Consider the following 20,576-nt stretch of genomic DNA (forward strand, 5'->3'; position numbering starts at 1 on the left):
CCCACTTCGACCTAAGACCTGAATGGACAATTAAATGGTGGTGCTCTGTGGTTGTGTTCCAGAGTGGACACAACGCGGGTGGAGTTCACCATCTCGCTCAGGGAGAACTGGTCCCTGCCCTTCTTCGCTCTCCAGATAGCTGCCATCACTTGCTACCTGAGGCCTCACCTCAAACCCATCCAGCAGGTAGACAGTCACCTATCACCTAGCAGAGGACACCATCATCTCCTCTGTTCTCTACACGCGTACAATTAGACCAGAATAGGAGAATGAAGAGAAACATCTGTGGAAATAGACAATGAATCACTATCAAACTAAGTGTCTTTTAAGTTGTTTTGAGGTCTAGTGGCTGGTTCTAATGGGATCTGTGTTGTCCGTCCACTCCTTTCCTGTGAGCAGAAGGTGGTGTTGTGGCTGATGTTCCTGGCCACGTTGTGTTTCTGCCTCACCTGGCAGTTTAATCAGTTCATCCTGCTGGTTCAGGCTCTCATCATCTTCACCCTGGACTGTCTGGACCTCATCTCCACAGAACAGGTATATATATATATATGTGTGTGTGTTGTATTATTTTGTTCCTGGGCCGAGATTCAATCCGTCACAGATTAAGGACCTGTGTGTGATGATAGAGAGACCACGTTCCCTGTAGATGGCAGCTAAGGCAATCACAATTGAGGGTTAGAGTTGAGCCGGGATGTGCACATGAAGCTAGGTTTATGGTTAGGTTTATGGTTATGTTTATGGTTCAAATACAATTTTACATGCCAAATAAAACGTGTAGACTTTTCTGTGAAATGCTTACTTGTGAGCCCTTTCCCAACAATGCAGAGTTAAAATTAAAATAAAAACAATAGTATATACAAGGAGTTCTGGTACCGAGTCAATGTGCAGGGGTACGAGGTATTTGAGGTAATATGTTCATGTGGATTGGGGTAAAAGTGACTAGGCAATCAGGATAGATAAAAAACAGAGTAACAGCAGTGTGTGTGTGTGTGTGTGTGTGTGTGTGTGTGTGTGTGTGTGTGTGTGTGTGTGTGTGTGTGTGTGTGTGTGTGTGTGTGTGTGTGTGTGTGTGTGTGTGTGTGTGTGTGTGTGTGTGTGTGTGTGTGTGTGGTTGGAGTGTCAGTGTAACGGTGGGTAGAGTCCATTGAGTTTGCATAGATCCAGTGCAAGAGATTCAGTGCCACAAAAAAAGGGTGACAATGCAAATAGTCAGGGTGGCCATTTGATGAACTGTTCAGCAGTGTTATGGCTTGGGGGTAGAAGCTGTTCAGGAGCTTTTTGGTCCCAGACTTGGTGCTCCCGGTACCGCTTGCCGTGCGGTAGTAGAGAGCACAGTCTATGACTTGGGAGACTGGAGTCTTCGACAATTCTTAGGAGCTTCCTCTGACACCGCCTGGTATAGAGGTCCTGGATGGCTGGGAGCTCGGCCCCAGTGATGTACAGGGCTGTACGCACTACACTCTGTAGCGCCGTATGGTCCGATGCCAAGCAGTTGCCATACCAAGCGGTGATGCAGCCAGTCAAGATGCTCTCATGGTGCAGCTGTAGAACTTTTTGAGGATCTGAGGGCCCATGCCAAATCTTTGAGAATATGGTTAGGGCTGAGCCAGGGTATGGACTTTGTAGCTCAGTTCGTAGAGCAGGGTGCTCATAATGCCAGGGTAGTGAGTTCTATTCCCGGGACCACCCATACGTAAAATGTATGTATGCACACAGGACTGTTAGTCGCTTTGGACAAAAGTGTCTGCTAAATGGCATATGTTATTACCGGTACCTCTCTCTCCAGGTGACCTGCCTGTACCTAGTCCAGGTAAGCAGCCTGCTGTCCGTGTGGCTGCTGCAGTTCTGTAACTCCATGATCCTAGGCTCTCTGGCTCTCAGCTTCATTGTGGCCGCTCTCTTTGTCAAGCACTTCCAGGTGAGACCAAACACATACCGTATGTTCCTCTTGAAACCCCAGGGATTTGACTGGTTTGTTTTACAGTCTTGATATACAAGTGCAATATACAAGTGCAATATCAGTGGTCATGACACACTGATATACTGTTTTGTATTTTTGAATGCTCTTTGTCTTTGTGTTCCATGGAGAGAGGGCTGAAGACTGGAGGTCTCGCAGCGCGGCTGGGAAAGCTGCTCCTTCACACCGTCCTCGTCCTTGCACTAACATTCACTATTAATTATTTAGCCAAGGTGAGCCCTGAGACTTGTACTACATCCTCCTCCCTCCTCCTGTCACCAGGAATGAATAATAAGTCGTCTATGTGTGTTATGAGCTGTGGAGAAGCCAGGAGAAAGGCACACAGAAGTCAGGAGGACATCGTGAAAACATTTACAGTACCAGTCAAAGGTTTGGAGACACCTACTCATTCCAGGGTTTTTCTTTATTTTTACTGTTTTCTACATTGTAGAATAATAGTGAAGACATCAAAACTATGACATTAACACATGGGATCATCTAGTAACAAAAAAGTGTTAAACATACCAAAATATATTTTAGATTTTATATTCTTCAAAGTAGCCACCCTGATGTCCAGGTAAGTCCAGGAGGATGCCGAGTAGCGCATCAGTACAGGTCACTACAGGTCCCACTACTACTACCTTGGTTCGAATCCAGGCTGTATCACATCCTGCCGTGATTGGGAGTCCCATAGGGCGGCGCACAGTTGGCCCGGCATCGTCCGGGTTTGGCCTGGGTAGGCCGTCATTGTAAATATGAATTTGTTCTTAACAGACTTGCCTTGTTAAATAAATAAATGTGTACACTCTTGGCATTCTCTCAACCAGCTACACCTGGAATGCTTTTCCAACCGTCTTGAAGGAGTTCCTTTCCTTCACTCTGCGGTCCAACTCATGCCAAACCATCTCAATTGGGTTGATGTCGGGTGATTGTGGAGGCCAGGTCATCTGATGCAGCACTCCATGACATTCTTGGTCAATTAGCCCTTACACAGCCTGGATTCATAAATTCAAATAGGAATTTGACTATGAAGGCCTGATTCACACAGTCTCCACTGAACAGTTGATGTTGAGATGTATCTGTTACTTGAACTCACTGAAGCATTTATTTGGGCTGCAATTTCTGAGGCTGGTAACTTTAATGAACTTATCCTCTGTAGCAGAGGTAACTCTGGGTCTTTTACCAAATTGGGCTATCTTCTGTATACCACCCCTACCTTGTCACAGCACAACAGATTGGCACAAATGCATTAAGAAGGAAAGAAATCCCACAAATGAACTTTTAACAAAGCACACCTGTTAATTTAAATGTATCCCAGGTGACTACCTCATGAAGCTGGCTGAGAGAATGCCAAGAGTGTGCAAAGCTGTAATCAAGGCAAAGACTGGCTACTTTGAAGAATCTCAAATCTATTTTGATTTAACACTTTTTTGGTCACTACATGATTACATACATGTTAATTTACAGTTTTGATGTCTTCACTATTATTCTACAATGTACTTAATAGTACAAATAAAGAAAAACCCTTGATGAGAAGGTGTCCAAAATGTTGACAGGTTCTCTATATCCAGCTGTTTCAAAATACAGCATATAACTGACATGTACATGGGAATAACTATGAGTCTGTAATGTACTTTATGTTAACTTGCCTCTAAGGAATGTTGTTTTTAAATGTCTGGCTGTTTCATGTTGACTCAGACATGCATAACCTGCCCTTATCTCTTTCCCTTGTGTATCTTCATGTTTGTACAGCAAGCGTTGCAGCTCCGATCTGACGAACACATCTTTAAATTCATAAAGTCCAAATTTGGCTTGGGCCCTACCAGGTAGTATACACTGAGTTCCTTCATCGTGTTTTAATTATTCACTAACTGACACTTATTTAGTGTAGAATCCTGAGATGATAAAACCCCCTTTCATTGATCGCATATTAAATGTCATTTATACACACAGAGGAAATGTGCTGTGGTATTTCAGATGAAGTTTACAGCAAACTGAGGGAAACAACTATGTCAATACTTAAAGCCAGTGTTACAAGAGCTTGCCAATATCTCTCTCTCTCTTTCTGTATTTTTCTCTCTCTCTTTCTCTCTTTCTATTTCTCTCTTTCTCTCTCTCTCTCTGTGTATCTGTCTTTCTTTCTTTCTCTGTCTTTTTCTTTTTCTCTCTTTCTTTCTCTCTCTTTCTCTCTCTCTCTCTGTGTATCTGTCTTTCTCTCTTTCTTTCTGTCTTTTTCTCTCTCTTTCTCTCTTTCTATTTCTCTCTTTCTCTCTCTCTCTGTGTATCTGTCTCTCTTTCTTTCTCTTTCTCTCTCTCTGTGTATCTGTCTTTCTCTCTTTCTTTCTGTCTTTTTCTCTCTCTTTCTCTCTTTCTATTTCTATTTCTCGCTCTCTCTTTCTCTCTTTCTATTTCTCTCTTTCTCTCTCTCTGTGTATCTGTCTTTCTCTCTTTCTTTCTGTCTTTTTCTCTCTCTTTCTCTCTTTCTATTTCTATTTCTCGCTCTCTCTTTCTCTCTTTCTATTTCTCTCTTTCTCTCTCTCTGTGTATCTGTCTTTCTTTCTTTCTCTGTCTTTTTCTCTTTCTTTCTCTCTCTCTCTCTCTCTCTGTGTATCTGTCTTTCTTTCTCTGTCTTTTTCTCTTTCTCTCTCTCTCTGTGTATCTGTCTTTCTTTCTCTGTCTTTCTTTTTCTCTCTTTCTCTCTCTCTCTCTGTGTATCTGTCTTTCTTTCTCTGTCTTTTTCTCTTTCTTTCTCTCTTTCTCTCTCTCTCTGTGTATCTGTCTTTCTTTCTCTGTCTTTCTTTTTCTCTCTTTCTCTCTCTCTCTCTGTGTATCTGTCTTTCTTTCTCTGTCTTTTCTCTTTCTCTCTCTCTCTCTGTGTATCTGTCTTTCTTTCTCTGTCTTTTTCTTTTCTCTCTCTCTCTGTGTATCTGTCTTTCTTTCTTTCTCTGTCTTTTTCTCTTTCTTTCTCTCTCTCTCTCTCTCTCTGTGTATCTGTCTTTCTTTCTCTGTCTTTTTCTCTTTCTCTCTCTCTCTGTGTATCTGTCTTTCTTTCTCTGTCTTTCTTTTTCTCTCTTTCTTTCTCTCTCTTTCTCTCTCTCTCTGTGTCTTTGTCTCTCTCTCTCTCTCTTTCTTCATGTGTGTGTGTCTTTCTTTATGTCTGTCTTTCTCCCTCTGTGTCTTTCTCTCTCTTTCTCTCTCTCTCTGTGTCTTTGTCTCTCTCTCTCTCTCTTTCTCTCTCTCTCTGTGTATCTGTCTTTCTTTCTCTGTCTTTCTTTTTCTCTTTCTTTCTCTCTCTCTCTCTCTCTCTCTGTGTATCTGTCTTTCTTTCTCTTCTTTCTTTTTTCTCTTTCTTTCTCTCTCTCTCTCTCTCTCTCTGTGTCTGTCTTTCTTTCTTTCTCTGTCTTTTTCTCTTTCTTTCTCTCTTTCTCTCTCTCTCTGTATCTGTCTTTTTCTTTTTCTCTCTTTCTCTCTCTCTCTCTGTGTATCTGTCTTTCTTTCTCTGTCTTTTTCTCTTTCTCTCTCTCTCTCTGTGTATCTGTCTTTCTTTCTCTGTCTTTTTCTCTTTCTTTCTCTCTTCTCTCTCTCTCTCTGTGTATCTGTCTTTCTTTCTCTGTCTTTTTCTCTCTTTTTCTCTCTCTCTCTCTGTGTATCTGTCTTTCTTTCTCTGTCTTTTTCTCTTTCTCTCTCTCTCTCTGTGTATCTGTCTTTCTTTCTCTGTCTTTTCTCTCTTTCTCTCTCTCTCTCTCTCTCTGTGTATCTGTCTTTCTTTCTCTGTCTTTTTCTCTTTCTTTCTCTCTTTCTCTCTCTCTGTGTATCTGTCTTTCTTTCTCTTCTTTTCTCTTTCTCTTCTCTCTCTTTCTGTGTATCTGTCTTTCTTTCTCTGTCTTTCTTTTCTCTCTTTCTTTCTCTCTCTCTCTCTCTCTGTGTATCTGTCTTTCTTTCTTTCTTTCTTTTTCTCTCTTTCTTTCTCTCTCTTTCTCTCTCTCTCTGTGTCTTTGTCTCTCTCTCTCTCTCTTTTCTGTGTATCTGTCTTTCTTTCTTTCTCTGTCTTTTCCTCTTTCTTTCTCTCTCTTTCTCTCTCTCTCTGTGTGTCTTTGTCTCTCTCTCTCTCTCTCTCTCTCTCTGTGTATCTGTCTTTCTTTCTTTTCTTTTTCTCTCTTTCTTTTCTCTCTCTCTCTCTCTGTGTATCTGTCTTTCTTTCTCTGTCTTTCTTTTTCTCTCTGTTTCTTTCTCTCTCTCTCTCTCTCTGTGTATCTGTCTTTCTTTCTCTGTCTTTCTTTTTCTCTCTTTCTTTCTCTCTCTTTCTCTCTCTGTGTATCTGTCTTTCTTTCTTGTCTTTCTTTTTCTCTTTTTCTCTTTCTTTCTCTCTCTCTCTGTGTCTTGTCTCTCTCTCTCTCTCTCTTCATGTGTGTGTGTCTTTCTGTCTTCTGTCTTTCTCCCTCTGTGTCTTTCTCTCTCTCTCTCTCTCTCTGTGTCTTTTTCTCTCTCTCTCTCTCTTGTCTCTCTCTTTCTCTCTCTCTCTCTCTGTGTCTCTGTCTTTCTTTCTCTCTCTCTCTGTGTCTTTGTCTCTCTCTCTTTCTCTCTCTTTCTCTCTCTCTCTCTGTGTCTTTGTCTCTCTCTCTCTCTCTGTCTCTCTCTTTCTCTCTCTCTCTCTTTGTCTCTCTCTCTCTCTCTTTCTCTCTCTCTCTGTGTCTTTGTCTCTTTTTCTCTCTTTCTTTCTCTCTCTTTCTCTCTCTCTCTCTGTGTCTTTGTCTCTCTCTTCTCTCTTTCTCTCTCTCTCTGTGTCTTTGTCTCTCTCTCTCTCTTTCTCTCTCTCTCTGTGTCTTTGTCTCTTTTCTCTCTTTCTTTCTCTCTCTTTCTTCTCTCTCTTTCTTTGTCTCTCTTTCTCTCTCTTTCTCTCTCTCTCTGTGTCTTTGTCTCTTTTTCTCTCTCTTCTCTTCTTCTCTTTTCTCTGTCTTTCTTTTTCTCTCTTTCTTTCTCTCTCTTTCTCTCTCTCTCTGTGTCTTTGTCTCTCTCTCTCTCTCTTTCTTCATGTGTGTGTGTCTTTCTTTATGTCTGTCTTTCTCCCTCTGTGTCTTTCTCTCTCAGAGATTTCGATGCCAGTCTGTACCTTTGTGAGGAAGCCTTTGGGCTGCTTCCCTTGGACACGTTTGACCGCTTGGCTGGCACTCTGCTGGCATACCCTTACCTCGTCACCCTGATTGTGCTCCTGGTGATGCTGGCGCTGGTAACACTGGCCAACCTCTGGTAAGTTGGATATCCTCCCGTGGCTGTGGACTGCGAGTGACGTTCGGACACAGCCCACATATGGTTGAGTCATGGCCCGTACATAACGGGTCTCTGGCTTCCAAGCGCCATCAGCCTTAATCCCATGTGCATATTACAACGCTTATCCACATTTTTTGTTGTGTTGTCATTTATTTTCTTCATTCTGTTTCCTTTAAATTCCTTCACCATCTGTCATGCTGAGGCCTGTCTTGTCTGGCTTCAAAACACTGAGATAGAGTAGAGTTCAGGAGGTTGCTTGTTGGTAGCCCACACATCTATGACATCATTATTATTTTGAATTAGTCATTCATTCATTCATTTTTAATAATTAGTGAAGAGGATCTCCTCCTTTTTGAGTTTGTATGTGCTTTCTTTAGATGGTTTAGCAACTGACGGGGAGGTAGACGAGGAGGAGACACCGTAGGAGGGATGAACACCACCCAGGGGTTGAACGCCAGTCTCTAGGGTCGTAGTACAGTATGTACTTAGAGCCCACTTACTACTCAACCACAGTCTTTGCACATATAACAATGTTTTAGCCACTCGTATGCCACCGCTGTCAGTTAGTTCCGTAATTCTCCAGCTGTGTGGAGACCTAATAGAACGTATTGAGGTAGTGGGTGGCAGGCAGCATCACAACAATCCTCTGAGTCCTCTCCCTAAGGCCCTGTGAGTATCTGAGCATGTCACGTCTGTGTGGTTCCGTCCCTGTTTGATGAGAGAGAGAGAGAGAATCCCGCTCCTATCCTTTTGTCCTGTTCTCATTCCAGTTATCAGAACCCAGTCTGGACCCCCAGGCACTCAACCCTCGCACAAGCTAATCATTACAGGCTCATTTCAGATACACCAGTTAACCTTTTGGAGGAGAGCGAAAGACAAACTGAATAATCTGCCTAATGTCTCCAGCCCTCGCCTTTATGTATTATGCATCAATGTTATTCTCAGTGATTCTTCAGTGGTCGGGCGGCCGCCGAAAGGCCGATGTGAGGCGCGGCCGATCTGTATGCGGGCAGATGTCGCCTACAATCTGTTACACACCGTCTTCTTCGGCCTCCTGGCGCTCGGCACCATGAGGTGAGCTCCGCTGCTTGTTCAAGATGATATCTCTCCCGACAGGTCTGGAATTATGCTGAATAACCAACATCTACTTTCTTTATCTCTCTCTCTCTCTCTCTCTCTCTCTCTCTCTCTCTCTTTCTCTCTCTCTTTCTCTCTCTCTCTCTCTCTTTCTCTCTCTCTCTCTCTCTCTCTCTCTCTCTCTCTCTCTCTCTCTCTCTCTCTCTCTCTCTCTCTCTCTCTCTCTCTCTCTCTCTCTCTCTTTATTCTTTCTGTTTAATCTGCCCATCTGTCCTCTGTCTGAGTGGCCCTCCCCAGGTCTTTCGTTTTCTCTCTCTCCACTCTTGCTCTCTCCAAACCGCTCTTTCCTTATCTGTCAAATGTTTTGATTACACACCATTTCCAATTTGTGATGTTTATTTTGCTGCCCCCGTAATATGAGGAGAATGCTGCTGATAATATCCTGGCAATGCAAAGTACATTTTGCAAAGTTAAGGAAAAAAAGTTTAAATAAGGTTGTTCTGATCTTTTTAAAGACACTGTTCTTCTCTCTCCAGAATGAAATATCTGTGGACTGGCCATATGTGTGCCTTTGCTGCCTATGGCGTTTGTGGCAAGGAGCTGTGGTCCCTCTGCCTTAACATGATTCACTGTAACACTAAAACAAAGGTAAAGGCAACAGCTCCGACCCCTAAGGTTTCTTTTACAGAAGCATGAGCACAGTACCTGTTAGCAGGTTCTGCATTCCACCATGAGATGGTCCTGTCCTACACTGAGGCAGTAGGAACACATTGGAATGGTAGCTCGCTTATACTGTGCTGGGCAGTTACAACCTCATCCAGTAGGTGGCAATGTGGTAACAACCAACTTAACACCAACATGTCTGTACAGAGAAACTAAATATCACAACGGATTGTAATGTTCACCCTGGTAATTTTCTCTCTCGTTTTGCAGCTGAGGCTGATCAGGTACACGCTTCCACTTGTCATTCTGTGTTTTCTATATTACAAGGTGAGACATTTGCCTTGCTATTTCATCACAATTTACAGTACAATATTTTCTCACCCACAGAGATTGCAGTAACTGTGAACTGAATTGGAGTTAAAAATGGAAGCAGCAACCGGCTGGTGACTAGTGTGTTAAGGACTTTGGCTCTCTCTATCAACTGTACAGAGACATTGGCAGTCACTGGGATGTGTTTGGTTTATATGGAAGTGATTATTGTGAGCTGATCTGTTTCTGTGGAGTTTGGTTATTTAGAGTCGTTTTCTTCATGCCATTTCTCTGCAGTTCTGGCCCAAACTGATGACGGAAGTATCAGAACTGAGAGAATTCTACGACCCTGACACCGTTGAGCTGATGACCTGGATTAGGTATAAAATCCGATGTGTTTCTGCTTTAAATGTGCGCACAGACATACATGCACACGTGCGTAGATGTCAAAACAAACGCAAATCAGGTTAGCTTTTGTTCCACAGATCCAAGTTCCACCATCGTTGCCTGTGACTGCATTTGTTTATGTGAAATGTAGATTTGGTGAGCTGTGGCGCATGAATAAGTAATGGCGGTCTGGAGAGGACCCAGCTGTTGGCAGTGGTTCAGCCCGTGGCCCAGGCCCCTGTGGTAGGGTTTTATCAAGCCAATCAGTCCTGATGTGATCGGAGATGGAGGGGAATTTGGCGTGGCTCCTTGGCTCTGAGAGAGACTGACTTGGGAGGACAGACCTTAAAAAGACTCTGTGAAATAACACAGGCTCTCTGCCTCCAGAGAAAATCCAATTTGCTCGGAGGATTAGCGTGTCGAGTTACCTTCACTGGTGCTGGCGCATTAAGCCTCTTGCCATGCGCTAATTACATTTAACATGAAAGAGTTAAGCGGTGATCGTGTTTCATGAGACTCGGGCATAGCAAAGCTGATCTTCTTTGTAGATTATCACAAATTCAGAGGGAATGTGAGCAAAATAAAACCAGGAAAAATATATTTCTGTCTCATTCACAGTATTTACATGAAGTACTTATTGGTTTGTAATGGTAATCTTGCCGGGGAATGTACTTGAACATACCATGTATCCATGGGCGCTTTTTAAAAATAGTTACATTGTAACAAATCTGAAGAGTTCAGGAGATTTAATCAAAAGACATTAAGGAGAGAAGAAGAAGCAACACAACGTACAGCTCCTGAATACTGATGTACTCCTGCTGAAACATCAATACATTCGTGGGCATCATGGTTTGTCTAGCAGCTCTTCTGGCAGCCTGGACTTCCTTGATGAAACTGGTTTGCTGACGGTTTCTTTTTTAAAGCCGAGTCTGTAGTTGTGGGTCCCTCCAGCTCCCTCATGCCAGATGCACATTCAGAAGTCCGTGGTAGCTCGTCATTGTGTGTGAATATGCTTGATCATTTCTCTCTCTTGACTTTGCTGGTTCCACCCTTGATGGTGCCCTTTTTAAGTTGTGCTGGTGCCTTGTCATTACTGTCTTGGACAGCGTTGTGAGGCACCGTCATCACAGACACCCTTATCATTTAGAGCATTGGCTGCCATGCAATTCATTTCCCCCCTTTTGTTCGGTGGTTAATATTGTCAGGCCATCCTTTGATTCTGGAAAGCTGCGTTATTTCAGAATGTTGCCTTGTTTTTGAGTAATGAAGACAAATGACGCTTTTGTTTTCCCAGGGAAACTTCTGTCGCTGTAAGAGCGGCTGTGATTTGGGTTCACTACTGGAACAAAGAGGACGTTTTCACGCTGCAAACTGTGGATTTCTTCGTGTCTTTTCACACTCTCGTATCCTCTACTTTCATCTCTTTGCTAATTGTCGTTCTGTCAGCTTGACTTTTCCCTTCCTTATAATTTGTCCAAATTAGAAGTTTTCCCCTTATTATACATAGTCTCCAGAGGATGTCAGTAGCAGTAAGTAAAACTCTGTCTATCCTCGTATGAACCACAGTTATTCCCCTCCTCAGGATATTATCGATAGAAAGCTTGTATCTTCGCCCACTGTGAAATTGCTTATAATGAAATTTTGCCAACCCTCCCTCTCTCAACCGATCAGTCAGTCAATCAATCATCATCACCCTCCACTCAGTCTCCGAACTCTGTGGCGGTTGAATTGGCCATTATAGTGGCTGGTTGGTGTAACAGCCGATATCTGTGGTGATCCGTCTCTTCTAGCTGGGAGCAGAGCAGATCGACCAGTCAGATAGGATGAGCGGAGCTGTAGGATCTTAGGATGGACGTGACAGGCCCATCTCTGTTTCTATCTCCATCTCTGCCGTACCTGAGCTCCCTACAAATCCCAGCCGTTAGCATCTCGGAGCTGTTAGCATCCCCCTCCCTCCCATACCTGCCTCTCTTGGACTCGTACTGTGTAGACATTACTAGGCTGTCCTCCTCCTCCAGCCTCTGATTGGTAGACACTGAAACTTTCCACCTATCTGTTCTCTCTCTGCCCGGCAGCACTACCACTTTAAAGTGTGCATCAACAGGTGTACAATGCTGTTAATTTACTGCATGACATAGTCCCACCTCTGCATGTAGCAGAAGTAACGCACAGGCACATTCATGCATACCAATTTCACGCTTAGTCACCATCCGTGTCCTCCTCCACCCACTATTAACCACATTAATACGTTTTTGTAATGTCACTGGGGCGGCAGGCATTTTGCTACCAGAATATACATCTGAAATGAAATAGAAATCAGCTGAGGTCTCAGGAATCCCACTTGAATATGCAGTAATTAAACACACACTCCCCCGGAGAGGAGGAAGTGACCCGGAAGAGCATGTCAGAGGTCAGCCCCATCACCTCATCACACACAGCCCAGGGTGGCTGGCGATTAGCCCCGCAAGCTGCTGATGTTCCTAGTGGGGGGTGTCTCAGTCTATCCCCCTTTTTTCTGTAATGTGGATTTGAACGGCAAATCAACATGAGGAATGGAGGAAATAATAGCTGCTGTGGAAAAGGCTCTGCTATGATCTCTTACCGAGTTAGAGAGTGATTTGATTTCCTTTTCTAATATAGATAATACAATGGCTCCTCCACCAGGGAATGAAACTGAAATAATTTAATTCAGGGAATTAAACTGAAATAATTCAATTCTACCCGTGTGTGTTTGAGCAAACACTTTCTTGTGCTCTTTTGTGCCGTTCTCGACTGCCTACTTTGATTTGTGAAATACCTGAACAACAGCTCGACAGGTGGTTCTCAACCAACTATGCACACACTGTGCTGCTTGTTTCTGCTTGAAATTACCTGATTCCTCAGTTGTTACCAACAATTACCACCAATATAATTGTTACTGGAAATTGGTGCTGTGAGTGGAAACGTGCGCTCTCTCTCCACATGAGTGTATCCATGCAATCAGACTTGCCGGGTTGAGGGAGAGCGTACATAGCCCAGATTGTAAACATAACGATTGTTCTGTTCTCTGTGTTGTAGTTCGTGTTATATATATATATATATTTTTAAATGCCCCCAAGTTGTGTAGCTTGGTCAGAGGAGCTCTCAGGTGTGTGCAGTCACTGTGTCGATGAGCGGAGATCAGTGTTATGAGAAGGCCAAGGTTGGGCTGTGGTAACAACAAGGCTCTACTTAGTCAGGCTCTCTAGGCTGTACTAATGTAAAACATTCCACACTGGGCTTCGTCCTTCCTGTGAGTCCTCACTCACCACCTCTCTAGAAACGCCTGGAGAGAGATTCCTTTGTGAAAGAAAGATAAACATGCTTTATTTGTCCGAGGTCAATGTTCTGTTCCGAGCAGCCTTAGAAGGCTGTCCTTTCACTAGCCTTAGAATCTCTCCTTGAAGTTGTTCCTCCGTAAAACTTTCAGCTGGCGTGTACAGTATTTGTTCTTTTAATAAATACAATTATTTTAAAAAGTGTCATTGTAGCTGTGAAGAAGAAACACATTTTACGTCTGCAAAGGTTATTGTAAAAGAACTTGATGGCATTGAGTGAAGAATACCTGCAGTGTACAAGTACAGACATCAGTATTGTACTAGCCTGCTACTGAGTCACGATTAACCAACCGCAATTCCCATTTAGTTTAATGCACAAAGGCAGCGGCTCTACAGCATGTTAACATCTTCTGTGGTGGATAATGCTCGCACGCGTCATGGCCCGCCGTGTAGCATACAGCAGGGTAAACGCCGATATCTTCTTCCTCGTCTTCCAGCTCGAAGACCCCCAAGAAGGCGGTGTTTGCTGGCAGCATGCAGCTGCTAGCTGGGATCAAACTGTGCACAGGGAGAGTCCTGACTAACCACCCACACTATGAAGACCGAGCTCTGAGAGAGAGGACCAAACAGGTAAAACAAATCCCCTTTTTTTATCCTTTTCCTACTTCTATACTTAAAAAAAAAAAGTATGTCTACACAAGACCTGACCTGAGAGGAGAGTAACATAAAGAAAACGGCACACCTGTAAATATGTGATGACCAGGGTTTTGGGGGTCAATTCCATTTAAAATGTCAGTCCAACCAGGGAATTAAACTGTCCACGTGGAAAAGAAGAGGGCCGTGTTCAAGTCGTCTCCACACTTGTAATGGAACTCAGAAGGCATGACCCTCACTCGGGTGATGATGCTATCAAGGAGAGGACACCACTTCCATATACCTGTGCTGTGATATTAGCATGGAGGGGACGTCGACCGCGGCCGGGGAAATGGAGTCCCATAAACCTCAGCATGAGAGCATGCTATCAGTCACTTATATTTCCTGTCTGGCTTTCCCCTCAGTTTAACAGAAGCATGCGACTTTATCAGCCAGACAACGCCATGTTTTCATCTCTCCCAGGGATGGCAAGTAGAATTTGTCAGATGCATAGATGAATTGTGGTGGTGTGAACCGTCGCTAAAGCTCGTTAGACAGTGCAGCGCGTGGGGCTAGGTGAGGGGGAGGCAGGCAGACAGGAGAGGAGATGGTGCACGGCTGCTGGATGGCTGGGTACAGAGCGTTCTGCCACTCTGTGGGTGGTGCTCTACGGCGTGTGATGCTGTGCTGTGCGGCAGTGCCTCACGAAGCTCTGCAGGCAGAGCTCTGACTAATGAAGCTCTGCAGCTGTGGGAGGGAGAGGGGAGGGGAGGGCTCGCTCCTCAGGTTCGGGGGCTCTGGCTCTGCCTGGGGGACGTGAGCGGAATGCTCCCTCCACACCACCCTGCTGTGCGTCTGTCTGCCACTCAGCGCCACAGAGGGGTCAGCCCCCAGCACCAGCACAGCCCACTGTTAACACTCATCACAAGGTCTCTCATAACCAACTCTCTATCAATAAGTCATGCCTGCCTATGTGTGTGTCTGTGTCTATCTGAGCCCTGTGTTGTGCTGTGTTGTCCTCCATGTTTACAGGTGTGTGTGTGTGTGTGTGTGTGTGTATTATCCCCTGGGTGTGTTTCTCTCCTCCTGATCATTTCAGGTGTATCAGATCTACGCCCAGCAATCCCCAGAGGAGGTCCACGGGATCCTGCACGCGGCGGGGGCTGATTTCGTGGTGATGGAGGACAGCATCTGCTACGAGAGGAGGCATGGCCGGGGCTGCAGGCTCCGAGACCTGCTGGATCTGGCCAACGGACATGTAGGTGTCGTTTCTGGCAGGGGTTGGGATTCTGTGACGTGATGCCAGCTCTTTCACGAATGTATGAGTGTTTTGACATGCGTTTGTTTGAACAGGAGACAGATTGTTTGGTTAAAATATCTTTTTTTGAGAGCTGATAGGAGGAATATTGATTGGATTGCTCCAGTGTGAGAGAAAGGGAGTGAGGGATAGATTATTTGGGTGTTTGTGAGATTGGGATGGGTAAGGGCTGTTTTGGGGCGTGTGTGTGTTTGCATGTGCTCTCTCTAAATCACATGTTGGCCGTCAGTCTCTGTCAATCATAGACACATCAAAGTATGATTGCTTTGAAAGGGCTCAATTACAGGCAGCATCGGGTCTGGATATTCATCCTCCTCTGATCTGCGTATCACCGCTGGTTGAAAGATGTATTTTCTCTCCTCCCGCTTTTGATGCTAGGAATAAATGAGTCACTGGTTATTTGGGTTTCTGGAGGCATGTTTGCCTTGTATACCGTCTCATCCTTCCCGAGTGGTGAATGTGGGGTTAGTAATATTTCACTGCATGTGAACCCCACATCCACATCGCGTAGTGATTGGCGCAACTCAGACATTTTTATTGAGAGAATCACAAAAACATATTATTTTTGTTGTTGTTGTCAATTATTGAATTCCCTGGATCCTTGTGGTACAAATCTAACTCAAGGGTACTATTTGAATGCATCTAATGTTGAATGCATCTAATGTGATTTTGGATTAGATCATGGATGGCCCTGGGGACAACGACCCAGACTTGGTCCACGCCACCCACCCTCGCTTCTGTGAGTCCATCAAGACAGACGGCCCTGCCTACACCGCCCTCTTCACCCGCGTTTTCCAAAACAAGACCTTCCACGTCTATAAGCTGAAGAGGGGCAAGAAGAGAGCCAAGTCCGACAGAGAGCCAGTGGCCATGGAGGATAAAACCCAGTAATAAGACCCTGGGGACCCCATAAACAACCCCCGCCCACCCATATCCAGAAGCTCCCCAGTCTCCGTCTCAGCCTCCTGCTCCCTTCCATGTTGATAACCTGATGACTGCTCTGTGCTCCCTGCTCTCTGGTCTACTCGACTTCATCTGGAACCATGGCTACACTCTCCCTCCCTCCTTCCATCCCTCCCTGCGCCACGGCAGCCAGAGGCAGGTAATCACGGCCGGCTGACACGGCGCTGATTTGAGCAGCGTCTGATTGTGGTGGGCGAGCAGATGAGCACATGCATATCAAACCAGGGCTTTGTGTCAGGAAGCTCATGTTTAAACAGGAGAGGAGAGATGACGGCACATCACAACAACATTCACGGCTCTCTCTCGCTTTCACCCAGACTAAAGGCAGAGCAGAGAAGAAAGAGGAGAGGGACCTTTGAGAGGGAGCTGATTGAAAGCTAGAGCAGTGGGGGTAATTATTGCGAGGACCAGTCTGGTCTCTTTGGTGGCTGGGGCTGCAGCCTGACTGCACAGCTGCACCCTGTGCCATTTCCTTGTTTTTAAACCGTGCCATGGCTCGTCTCCACTTGTTAATGAGGACTCCTCTTTTGATACTCTCTCACAGAAACACAAAAGTTCTGCATAGGTTGTCAGTTGTGGTGTATCAAGGGGAAGTGGCATTCTCATTGTAATGCATTAACAGTCCTATCACTGTGAAGAGTATTTGCTTGTTCATTCCGTTGCATTGAAATTGGATGTTTAATTTAGGAGTTGGCAAATAATACATTTTACGAGGGAGAAGTAATTTCATTATGTTTGCCTAATAAGTGCATACTAATGTAATGGTTTTGAGCATTGACATTCTTCATTTTCATATTTATTAATAATTCAGTTTAAGATGCATTGGTCATTTAAACCGACAGTATTTTTTTTAAATGAGCAAATGTTAGAGCAAATCATGTATTAACTGTGTCTATTCGCTCCCAACCCAACACCACAGAATCATACAGTATTATGTAGAAGGACTGCATTGTGGGTAAACCATGACCACTGGTCAATGTTGAATTAGGTGAATGGTTAACATATTCAGGGCAACTGGTCTATGTAGGACTGGCTAACATACCGTGGGTATCAGAGGTATTCAGCCTTGGATTTTGTTTCCCGTCGGTGGGCTACAAAGTGGGATTGAAATAGATTTAATTGTAATTTCCTCGTCATGGATTTACACAAAATACACAACGTCAAAGTGAAAAGAATTTAAATAATAAAATGTATACAGATGACTAAACATTAAATGACTAAAATAAAGTTGTTGAATATAAGTATGCACCCCCTTTGTTTTGCCTAAATTAGTTTGTTGGTAACATTTGGCTTAACAAATCACAAGTTACATGGGAAATAATAGGGGTTGACATTATTTTTTGAATGGCTACCCCTTCCTCTGTCCCCCATACAAGGTCCCTCAGTCAAGAATTGAATTTCAGGCACAGATTCAACTACAAAGACCAGAGGGGTATACAACGACGCAAGCTACAGTAGATCTACTCAGGGTTAACTAAAGCTAGCCAGCTTCAGTTACTTTCCCATTCCAGCTCAGGCTTCATCCGTACTACCACGGGGGATATTGCTTGTCCGTCTACCAAACTGCATGTTGCACGTTGCTAGTCAAACACCAGACTTTTCATTGAGACTGCGTGTGCATGTTGCACGTGGCTAGTCAAACACCAGACTTTTCATTGAGACTGCGTGTGCATGTTGCACGTGGCTAGTCAAACACCAGACTTTTCAATGAGACTGCGTGTGCATGTTGCACGTGGCTAGTCAAACACCAGACTTTTCATTGAGACTGCATGTGCATGTTGCACGTGGCTAGTCAAACACCAGACTTTTCATTGAGACTGCGTGTGCATGTTGCACGTGGCTAGTCAAACACCAGACTTTTCATTGAGACTGCGTGTGCATGTTGCACGTGGTTAGTCAAACACCAGACTTTTCATTGAGACTGCGTGTGCATGTTGCACGTGGCTAGTCAAACACCAGACTTTTCATTGAGACTGCATGTGCATGTTGCACGTGGCTAGTCAAACAACAGACTTTTCATTGAGACTGCGTGTGCATGTTGCACGTGGCTAGTCAAACACCAGACTTTTCATTGAGACTGCGTGTGCATGTTGCACGTGGCTAGTCAAACACCAGACATTTCAATGAGACTGCGTGTGCATGTTGCACGTGGCTAGTCAAACACCAGACTTTTCATTGAGACTGCGTGTGCATGTTGCACGTGGCTAGTCAAACACCAGACTTTTCATTGAGACTGCGTGTGCATGTTGCACGTGGCTAGTCAAACACCAGACTTTTCATTGAGACTGCGTGTGCATGTTGCACGTGGCTAGTCAAACACCAGACTTTTCATTGAGACTGCATGTGCATGTTGCACGTGGCTAGTCAAACAACAGACTTTTCATTGAGACTGCGTGTGCATGTTGCACGTGGCTAGTCAAACAACAGACTTTTCATTGAGACTGCGTGTGCATGTTGCACGTGGCTAGTCAAACACCAGACTTTTCATTGAGACTGCGTGTGCATGTTGCACGTGGCTAGTCAAACAACAGACTTTTCATTGAGACTGCGTGTGCATGTTGCACGTGGCTAGTCAAACACCAGACTTTTCATTGAGACTGCGTGTGCATGTTGCACGTGGATCGTCAAACACCAGACTTTTCATTGAGACTGCGTGTGCATGTTGCACGTGGCTAGTCAAACACCAGACTTTTCATTGAGACTGCGTGTGCATGTTGCACGTGGCTAGTCAAACACCAGACTTTTCATTGAGACTGCGTGTGCATGTTGCACGTGGCTAGTCAAACACCAGACTTTTCATTGAGACTGCGTGTGCATGTTGCACGTGGCTAGTCAAACACCAGACTTTTCATTGAGACTGCGTGTGCATGTTGCACGTGGCTCGTCAAACACCAGACTTTTCATTGAGACTGCGTGTGCATGTTGCACGTGGCTAGTCAAACACCAGACTTTTCATTGAGACTGCGTGTGCATGTTGCACGTGGCTCGTCAAACACCAGACTTTTCAATGAGACTGCGTGTGCATGTTGCACGTGGCTAGTCAAACACCAGACTTTTCATTGAGACTGCGTGTGCATGTTGCACGTGGCTAGTCAAACACCAGACTTTTCATTGAGACTGCGTGTGCATGTTGCACGTGGCTAGTCAAACACCAGACTTTTCATTGAGACTGCGTGTGCATGTTGCACGTGGCTAGTCAAACACCAGACTTTTCATTGAGACTGCGTGGGCATGTTGCACGTGGCTAGTCAAACACCAGACTTTTCATTGAGACTGCGTGTGCATGTTGCACGTGGCTAGTCAAACACCAGACTTTTCATTGAGACTGCGTGTGCATGTTGCACGTGGCTAGTCAAACACCAGACTTTTCATTGAGACTGCGTGTGCATGTTGCACGTGGCTAGTCAAACACCAGACTTTTCATTGAGACTGCGTGTGCATGTTGCACGTGGCTAGTCAAACACCAGACTTTTCATTGAGACTGCGTGTGCATGTTGCACGTGGCTAGTCAAACACCAGACTTTTCATTGAGACTGCGTGTGCATGTTGCACGTGGCTCGTCAAACACCAGACTTTTCAATGAGACTGCGTGTGCATGTTGCACGTGGCTAGTCAAACACCAGACTTTTCATTTGAGACTGCGTGTGCATGTTGCACGTGGCTAGTCAAACACCAGACTTTTCATTGAGACTGCGTGTGCATGTTGCACGTGGCTCGGCAAACACCAGACTTTTCATTGAGACTGCGTGTGCATGTTGCACGTGGCTCGTCAAACACCAGACTTTTCATTGTGACTGCGTGTGCATGTTGCACGTGGCTAGTCAAACACCAGACTTTTCATTGAGACGGCGTGTGCATGTTGCACGTGGCTCGTCAAACACCAGACTTTTCATTGAGACTGCGTGTGCATGTTGCATGTGGCTAGTCAAACACCAGACTTTTCATTGAGACTGCGTGTGCATGTTGCACATGGCTCGGCAAACACCAGACTTTTCAATGAGACTGCGTGTGCATGTTGCACGTGGCTCGTCAAACACCAGACTTTTCATTGAGACTGCGTGTGCATGTTGCACGTGGCTAGTCAAACACCAGACTTTTCATTGAGACTGCGTGTGCATGTTGCATGTGGCTAGTCAAACACCAGACTTTTCATTGAGACTGCGTGTGCATGTTGCACATGGCTCGGCAAACACCAGACTTTTCAATGAGACTGCGTGTGCATGTTGCACGTGGCTCGTCAAACACCAGACTTTTCATTTGTAGATGCTCTACAAACGTTCATACTGTCAGTATGCTATCAAAGTCAAAATATCTGTTGATAAGCAACTGCGGCTTTGTGTCATGTTGCGGTTAGGGTCATGTTGCGGTTAGGGTCATGTTGCGGTTAGGGTTATATTAGAATAAGGGTTAAGGTTAGTAGATAGATAGTTGACATTTTTCAGATGCTTTACAGATGACTCACCCGAAACACGGCAAAGCCTTATGTTTGAGGCAAATTCAACACAACTCTTCACTGAGTAACTGTATCATTATTTTCATCACGGTATTGGCATGCTGGACATCGGCAAAGACTGGGGAGTTTTTCAGGATAAAAATAAACGAGATTAAGCTAAGCACAGGCAAAATCCTAGAGGACAACCTGCTTGAGTCTGCTTTACACCAGACCCTGGGTGAGGAATTCACCTTTCAGCAGGACAATAACCTA

General features: G+C 44.7%; 1 protein-coding gene across 6 annotated transcripts in view; it reads left to right on the plus strand.

Annotated features, from left to right (window-relative positions):
- LOC112244901 (probable C-mannosyltransferase DPY19L3) overlaps positions 1-19,395 on the plus strand; it is a 45,388-nt gene extending 25,993 nt beyond the window's left edge. For all 6 annotated transcript variants that reach the window (XM_024412767.2, XM_024412772.2, XM_024412770.2 and 3 more), the window contains 13 exons: positions 63-186; positions 400-534; positions 1,787-1,918; positions 2,089-2,190; positions 3,710-3,783; positions 7,046-7,204; positions 8,171-8,299; positions 8,839-8,950; positions 9,236-9,292; positions 9,572-9,654; positions 13,455-13,587; positions 14,690-14,848; positions 15,587-19,395. In XM_024412767.2, the coding sequence (XP_024268535.1) occupies positions 63-186; positions 400-534; positions 1,787-1,918; positions 2,089-2,190; positions 3,710-3,783; positions 7,046-7,204; positions 8,171-8,299; positions 8,839-8,950; positions 9,236-9,292; positions 9,572-9,654; positions 13,455-13,587; positions 14,690-14,848; positions 15,587-15,799 (1,612 nt within the window). In that variant the 3' untranslated portion in view covers positions 15,800-19,395. The remainder of the gene's footprint in view (positions 1-62; positions 187-399; positions 535-1,786; positions 1,919-2,088; positions 2,191-3,709; positions 3,784-7,045; positions 7,205-8,170; positions 8,300-8,838; positions 8,951-9,235; positions 9,293-9,571; positions 9,655-13,454; positions 13,588-14,689; positions 14,849-15,586) is intronic.
- Positions 19,396-20,576: the final 1,181 nt, after the last annotated feature.

Source organism: Oncorhynchus tshawytscha, linkage group LG12, assembly GCF_018296145.1.
Source record: "Oncorhynchus tshawytscha isolate Ot180627B linkage group LG12, Otsh_v2.0, whole genome shotgun sequence".
In the NCBI taxonomy this organism is placed as follows: Eukaryota; Metazoa; Chordata; class Actinopteri; order Salmoniformes; family Salmonidae; genus Oncorhynchus; species Oncorhynchus tshawytscha.